At 55.1% G+C, this 7,718-nt stretch overlaps 1 protein-coding gene across 22 annotated transcripts in view; it reads right to left on the reverse strand.

Moving 5' to 3' along the window:
• Positions 1-1,390: 1,390 nt before the first annotated feature.
• RNF220 (ring finger protein 220) overlaps positions 1,391-7,718 on the reverse strand; it is a 251,916-nt gene continuing 245,588 nt past the window's right edge. For all 22 annotated transcript variants that reach the window (XR_012421012.1, XR_012421011.1, XR_012421010.1 and 19 more), the window contains 4 exons: positions 7,635-7,713; positions 3,353-3,461; positions 3,129-3,203; positions 1,391-2,409 (listed from right to left, as the gene is read on the reverse strand). Coding sequence is in view for 19 of the 22 variants with exons in the window: in XM_005543590.5 (XP_005543647.1) it covers positions 2,338-2,409; positions 3,129-3,203; positions 3,353-3,461; positions 7,635-7,713 (335 nt within the window). In the remaining 3 variants the exon portion in view is untranslated. The remainder of the gene's footprint in view (positions 2,410-3,128; positions 3,204-3,352; positions 3,462-7,634; positions 7,714-7,718) is intronic.

The raw sequence follows: 7,718 nt of genomic DNA on the forward strand, positions 1-7,718 counted from the left end.
TCCTTGGTGAGTCCCCACTATGGTGGTGGCAGGGATTCCCATGCTGTGTGGCTGCATTCCTAGCCATGGCCAACAGGTGGCAGTGCAGCCTGTGCCATGAGACAGCTCAAGGCTCCCACAGCAGGGCGGGCTTCGGCGGAATGCCCTCACTCTGGGTTAATGGCCTCCTTTAGAGACCATATGGCCCCCAGGGTGGCGGTAACCAGCCATCAAGGACCTACTGAGTCCAAGCCTGTGGGAGGGGAGAGTAAAGACATCTTTAAAGAAGTCGGCCTGACAGGAACTGGGCATTAAGAGCCTCCTCTTCATCTCTCTGTTGCCCTCACCTACCCACTCTACTCTTCCAAATCTGTTTCTTTCCCAAACCCTCAGCCATCGCTTGACAGAGGCTGTGTACATTCCTAGGATCCCAGGATCCCTGTGTTCAGGATATTGGGTGCCATCAAACTGGGTGAGGGGCTGTGAAGGGCCTTTGCTGGGCTCCAAGGGGGACTTGTCTGTGCTTCATCTGGGTGCAAGGGGTGGCAGAAGCTGCCAACTGGACCCAATTCTGAGGAATTCACTGTGGGTATCCCAGAGAAAATGGGCAACTAAGGCTGGGGATTTGGGCAGATGGGCCTGGTGAGCAAGGTGTCAAAGCAAGTCTGGAGTCATGGGGTTACCCTGGGGCCTTGACTGTTTTTCTCCAAACAGCTTTCTGTTGTGGGTGAGGACTTACATGTAGCTTTGAGCACATCTGAGCACATTTGAAGTTGAGCTACCTCACTGGCAGTGGGGAGCTGTGGGGGTCAAAGTGCCATCTCTCCAGTGCTAGCTGCCCAGCCTCGGTTCTGTGAGCACATGGGAGACTTGAAGGTCCATCCTGGATGATAGGGTTTCCATTCTTTCCATTTGAGAATCTAGGCAGTAGCTACACTGGGATGATGGTCACTAGAGATTTGGAGAATAGAACAAAAGCCTGAGAGGCAGATAGGGTGATCCCACTGTGGTCTCTGGTATGTTTCAGGGGACCAGAAAGGGATAGAGGCCTGGGGCTTGTGTTTGCACCAAGCTTGTGGCCACTTCTGCCCTAGGTTGGGGTATAGAGCTTGCATCCCCTCTGTACCCCCAAGCTCTGACCTCTTCTGTGATTAATGAGCTGACGATTCTGCATCAATAAAGAATTAACCTAGAGCCCCTACCCATCAATAGTCAGGAGCCCAGATCCCCAGCCCCACCCCCATCCAAACCAAATGCTCCAGGGCCCCAGAGCAGACCAACCTTGCACAGTGTCATACACCTATAGCTAGGTCCTTTCCCCCATCCTGCCGCTAGGAATTAACCCCGTAACTGCCTCAGCCCACCTCCCCTAATTAGCTCCCCCACCTCCCCACACAACACACAGGCAGCAACTGTTTATACTGGTTTAATCCATGTCAAATGTAGTTTACAAAGGGAAAGGACAAGTACCTTTGTATAGAATATACAGACACAGCATCACACCATAGGGCCCACGGGAGGGTCGGGGAGACGACACTTTTTCCCTGGGAATGGCAGCTCTAATCCCAGAAATGGTTCTCAGCAGAGGCTGGGTGGCCAGGAGCACTGTCTTCCAGTCCCCCATCTCAGCCTCTGCTTCAGCTCGGTTCCCGTTTCCTGCTTCTACCCCCCAACTCCTTATAAAGAGTCCCATGAGCTAAGACTAAGGAGAGGATCATGTCCCTTGGGGCATGTGCCCCACGTCTGGGAGAAGAAATATACACCACTGAACACCGAGCACGTGGGAGAGGGAAGGGACACCACGGGAGAGGGAGAGGCAGGTACCCCAAGAGGTGGATGAGCCGAGCCCCCAGCCAACCCTGAAGGAGGCACTGCTTCCAGGGGTTCTTAAAAAAGAAGAAAATCATACAACCAAAGGGGGAGGGGACAGGTAGAGGGCGAGTTGTCGTCCCATTTATACACAACATTGTAAACATACACGGTCTATATTACATGTGCTTCAGTCTGGTGTTTGCATGTCTGTCTGTCCGTCTGTCAGTCTGGGGGCTGCATCTCAGGAGCCGTGCCCCACTACTCCCCCAACCCCCACCTCCCTGCCCTACCCTGGGAACAGAGCTGGAACAGGTATGGCCCCCAAACCATAGGTGGGAGCCAGCAGGTAGTGCCTGGGCCACAGCCTCTACTCTGGCTCCAGAGTCCTGCGTGTGTAAATGTGTGTGTGTGTACGCATGTGTGAGTATGTGCATGTATGTACATGGGGAACCTGTGTGCAAGTATGTACAAAGGGAGAGGGTCACTGTCACAGAGGCTGGGGGCAGGTGGGGCTGCTGGAGGCGAGGCCTGCCTGGGGCAGATAGCTCACAAGTAGATCCTCCGCAGGTCTCCGGGTGCTGTGATCGTGTTGCACTGAGGGCAGAGCTTCTTGGCACCCTGCAGGGAGAACAGGGAGGGCTCTGGTCTACACAATGTGCCACGTGTGCGCATGCGAGCACCTGGGCCTGCAGCCATGTCTCTCTGCACCAGTGTGTGCTGGGACCTTGGTCCTGTCAGCACAGGCTGGGGACGCATAGGCAGCTTCTGTGAGCAGGCAGGCACGCTCCTGTGTTGGGGGGACGCCAGGATCAAACCGCCTGGCCAGCCCCGCAGCAGGAGCCCCGGTAATGAGAACAAGGCTGGGTCCAGCTGTGGCAGCCGCAGCCCTAACGAGATTACACGCGGCCTTTGATCAGGACACAGAGCCCACGTCCGAGCCTTTTATTGCTGTCTCCGGGCGACATTTTAATGGCTGCTCCTGAGCGAGGAACAGGGGCAGGAGCAGAAGGAGCTTAGTAATGGGAGGGGGAGGGGCCAAGGCCCTGGTCCTGTTTACCCACAGCCAGCCTCCTCCTGACCCTGGGCCTCACCAGTCTGTGTGATGCAGTGGACCTTCGGGGGGGCAGGGGGAGGGGAAGGGAGAATGCAGTGAACTCATGGAGGGGGAGAAGTTCCTAAACCTGCAGTGGGGGAGGAGGCAGCGAGCCTGGGGGTAAATATCCTGTTCTCCTTTGCCCCATGCTCCCCACTTCCCCCAGGCAGGCTCAGGCATAAGCATGGACATCTGGGCAGTGCCCGGAACGGCCTCCCATTCCCCGACCCCCATGCCACCTCACCAGGGTCCGCAGCCAGCACTCCTCGCAGTGCACGTGCCAACACTGGATGGACGTCAGGGGCATCGAGTACGAGTCCTAGGGAGGAGGGGGCAGACAAGGAAGGGGTCACTCTGAGGCAGGTCCACCCACTGAAGAGCCCAGAGCACAGTGCGGAGACCCTCTCCAACTCCCCCAGAGGGCGCAGAAGCCTGACCAACGGAACCCCTAGGTTCTTTTCTACTCACCATGCAGATGAGGCATTTGTAACGGTCCCCACGAGATAGCTGCCGTTCAAGTTCTCTGACCCGAGCCTTCAGAGCCTCAAACGTGGTCACAGCTGAATCTTCGGTGATTCTGTAAAAAGGAAGGCATGGTTGGGTGGCAGGCGGGCATCTCCCATTTGCACCTCCAGCCTACACCTCCCTTGAATTCCAGAACCAAATACAGAAATGTCCCCTAGGCATCCCTGCCTGCCCCCTTCCTCTGATAGCCCGAATCTGCAAATTCACATTCCACAACTAAACTCCTCACCCTCTCTGTTCCTCCATTCCCATCCGGATGAATTTTTACACCACAGATACCAGGGAACCGTTTCCAACCACTCCTTCGCAGTCTTCCCAACAACCCAAATCTGTCATCTTTCCTGGTATCTCCAGCATCTCTCCACTTCTTTTGCCCCTCACCACCACTAGTCCAGGCTCTCAGATGTCTTGCACCAATTCCTCCACTAACTTTTTCCAGACAGCCTCTCTTCCTCCAGGCCCCTCATCTCCATTCCACTCTCCCAGCACCTAGAAGAATTTATGTTCTCAAAGCGAATCTCTTGTGGTGTGACTTCCAACATTCCAATGTCCCCCTCAGAGTAGAGCTCCACCGCACTCCTTGGTCCAGTTCCAGCCCACCGCACCCCTGAGGACCTTGCCATGCATTTTATGCTCCACTGCTATGTGTCACCATCCATGCCACCTTTTTCACTGCCTTGGCCTCTGCACTGTGATCCCTTTGCACCCCCTCGCCTGACTCACTAGCTCTGCCTCATCATTCAGACCTAGTTTTGTTCTCATGCCCTCCCAGAAGCCTTTTCTAGACCCCCGAGCCAGCACTGCACAGTGGCTCTCACAGCCCCGTGTGAACACCACAGCAGTGTAAAGTTCCTGAGTGTGGGTTCCCTGAGGGTGCGCTGCTCACTCCACCAACACTACGGCCAAGAGCCCCACCTCAAGCACGGGGCACAAGCAAACACTTGCTGAAGAAAGGGCCCGTCCAACCTCCAGGGACAGGGGGAGAGATGCAGGGACTGGGCGGGTCCCACATGATCTAGGTCCCTTTGCCACAGGCCTGGCCTGCCTCCAGGGCTCCTTGTTACTTCCTAGGCATATCAGATGCCCTGGTAGTCCTGTCTGTGGGCCAAGCCCTGCACCAGAAGGTCCCTCCTGCATGTCCGGGACTCCTTGGGCTGCACTGCTGAACAGGGAATAGCTAGGACTCTCTCAAGGAACCTTCCCGCCCTCCTAAAACAAGTGAACAGGACCCAGAGGAGCTCACAGAGGGAGGAGAATGCTTCCTGGAAGACTAGAAAAGATGGTGCAGGAGACTGGCCTTAGGGAATAGTAATGATAATACAAATAAAATAGCTAAAATTTATTAAGCACTTACTAAATGCCAGGGATTGTACTGAGGGATTGATAATTATTATCTTATTTACACCTCACAAAAACCCCATGAGAAGATTCTAGTATCTCCGATTTATATACAAAGAAACTAAAGCACAGAAAGATTAAGTAGCTTGCTCAAGGTCCCCACAGAGTCAGGGAGATGGGATTCAAACCTGGCAGACTGATTCCATGATCAACTAATAACTGTGTGACTGACCATGACTGTACTGGCTACACCCAGGAGGAGGGGGCTTCCAGGCCAAGAGAACAGCAGAAACAGAGGCCAAGAGGCCCAAGATTCTAGTCTGGCTAGAAGGCCCATGTGTAGGCAAAGTGCTACAGTGAGAAAGGAGATGGCATGCAGGAGGACCTCAAATGCCACACCTGAAGGAGCTGAAGTTTATCTCATGGACAGCAGGAAGCTGCTGAGGATGCTGGAAGAGCGGGATACGAACAGCTCAGGTTTCACAGATGTACTTAATCAGGAAGCAGAGGCTGGACTGAGAGCAGCGGGAATCATAAGGGAGGTGGACTTTGGGCAAGGACATTCTCCTGGGGGCACCTGTTCTGCAGTTTAGGGGAGACAATCAGCTCAGGAAGCTTGAGAGCTTACAGGTGGTCTGTCATTACTGGATGTGAGTGGTAATGGGAGTGCAGGGAGGGTAGTGGTCACATTTCATGGGCAATAACAAACTTCAATCTCTGGCCTTTTTCCTCTGGGGAGCTAGCAGCAACACAGAGCTTGACTCCTTAGTGGCTGTGTCCCTGTATCAGGGACAATTAAATCCATCACCCTAGGGTCCATGATTCCCTCTGCCTTGCCTCTTCCCACGGATGCCAAGAAAGGCTCTGACTCGTTCCTCCTGGTACTGGCTGATTCCCTGGGGGCTTCCATTTATCCCTCTGGTTCTGGAAGTCTTTACTACCCCTTCTCTCGTCACAAGCCCTCAAACAGCAGGCTCCTTCCCTGGCATTTTGCACAATGCTATATATGCCATCCCCATCTGGATTACAGGTAAATTCCTGATAAGGAGACAAGGATTTGTAGCTGTGCTCCCTTCCACTCCAAGGACTAAGCTGAGAATTTGCCTAGTCCTATATGGTTATTTCAAAGATGGGGAAACTAAGGCCTGCAGCTGGGGGCAGCCTACCCCAGAATGGAGAACTAACTCCCAAACCTCAAATCAGAGAACTGGAGCTGGAATGGCAAAAATGGATGAGGCCAGGAGAGAACGAAGTCATTTCCCATGCCATCTCCAAGAGCTACAAGGCCACAGTGAAGGCCAACAGCCAACTCCAGAGCCTGCCTATCCTGGGTGTGCTCAGCACACACCTGCCCTCCAATCTTGGCTCTGGCGAAATACCCAAGCCTCCAACCCCTGGTCCAGGCTGGCTGTGAGCTATTCCTGAGCCCCTCCAGGGCACGGCGGGTGGGGAGATTCTTGGTGGAGCCATGGCATCCTACCATTCCTTTTCCCTGCGTAGTAAAACAGATCTAGGGCAAGAAATAGAGAAATCTTGGGGACTGACGGGCCCCAGTCTCAGCAGACCCAGACCCAGTGGAGAGCTCTGCACATGACTGAGCCAGTCTCCACCTCATCATAGAGATCCCTGCCTATGGGTGCCTGTGCTCACACAGGTGGGACAGAAATCCTGGCTACCCCCAGCCTTGGGTGGGTTGTACCTTCATGGAAGCCACTGGCTCTGCCCCCACCTCCTCCTTGAGCACCATCCCTGATTAATGATCTTGTCTTTCTGATTTATGAGCAGCCCCTCCAGACGAGGGTGGGTGCCCCTTACAACCCCGCCCGCCCCGCTCAGCTGGAGTAGGAGAGAATTATTAAATAAACATCCATACGTCATTCCTCCCCCCCACAAGCTGGTTGCACCGAACCCGTACGGCCCGCTCCGGCGCTGACACGGAGCAGCTGCGGTGATTCATGGGCAGCCGGGCCCTGCGCCGCGGCCCATACATCATGCCAGCAGCACTCGCGGCCCCGGCCGAGATAAACTGATCAACCACAACGGGCTGGAATGAATTTATGACAACACAAAATGGAGGGAAACAAATGGGAGGTGACCCTGGGCCACCGACCCGGCCCTGCACCAGCCTGCAATCCACTCTCCTGGCAGGAGGCAAAGATGGAACACTGGCCCTGGAATGAAGAGGCTGCCTTTTAACCCCAGGCAACCTAGCCTGCAGTCAGAAGGTGGAGTGGGTACTGGAGTTAAGCAATGACCAATGGCAGCAGCACCAGGCAGCCCAGACTGGACAATGCCATCTCCTGAGGCCAGAACTGGCTTTCCTTGGGCTTCTGGGAAGTCAGGGAGATGCCCAGCTGATACTAAATCTTTGTGGTTCCCGGGGATCCGGGCCAGGGATTGCCCAGCGCTGGGTGAAGTGCTAATGGATCCCCTTTCCTCTGCCAGAGAACCCAGGCCAAAAATTCCTACCAGAAGTGATGAGACCCAATGTTCCTGCCTAAAACCCACTGTGAGTGCCACCCGGGACAAGAAAAATGAAACCAATTTAGCTCCCGATTAAGAAACAGAAACTGGAGATGAATCAAGTGCGCCGGCTGGGCTGGGCGGCCATACATCACATTCCCCGGGTGGAGGCCGCCACAGCGGGCAGGCAGGCGGGCGGACTGCTCCTCCCTCCGCCAAGGCTCCCGGGGCCGTGGCCCAGCGATCAATTCACAGAGTCACGCTTAGCACCAGCTGGGCTCCACTGCCGGCTGTGTGCCCAGGGCAGCAGCACTGAGCTGCACTTGGGAGGGCCAGAAGCCCTGGCAGCAGGCCTTCCTGCTAGTAAAGGGCCCCTCCTCCCACTGAACTGCGGTCCCAGGGCCCCTCCTGGCCAAACACTCACTTCTCGATGTCGCTGTTCTTGCAGGTCTTCTGCATGGCCTCCTGCTTGCTGCTTTCCCCATTGCTGGTGGATGGCATCTCTGCT

This window comes from Macaca fascicularis, chromosome 1 (assembly GCF_037993035.2).
Source record: "Macaca fascicularis isolate 582-1 chromosome 1, T2T-MFA8v1.1".
Taxonomy (NCBI): Eukaryota; Metazoa; Chordata; class Mammalia; order Primates; family Cercopithecidae; genus Macaca; species Macaca fascicularis.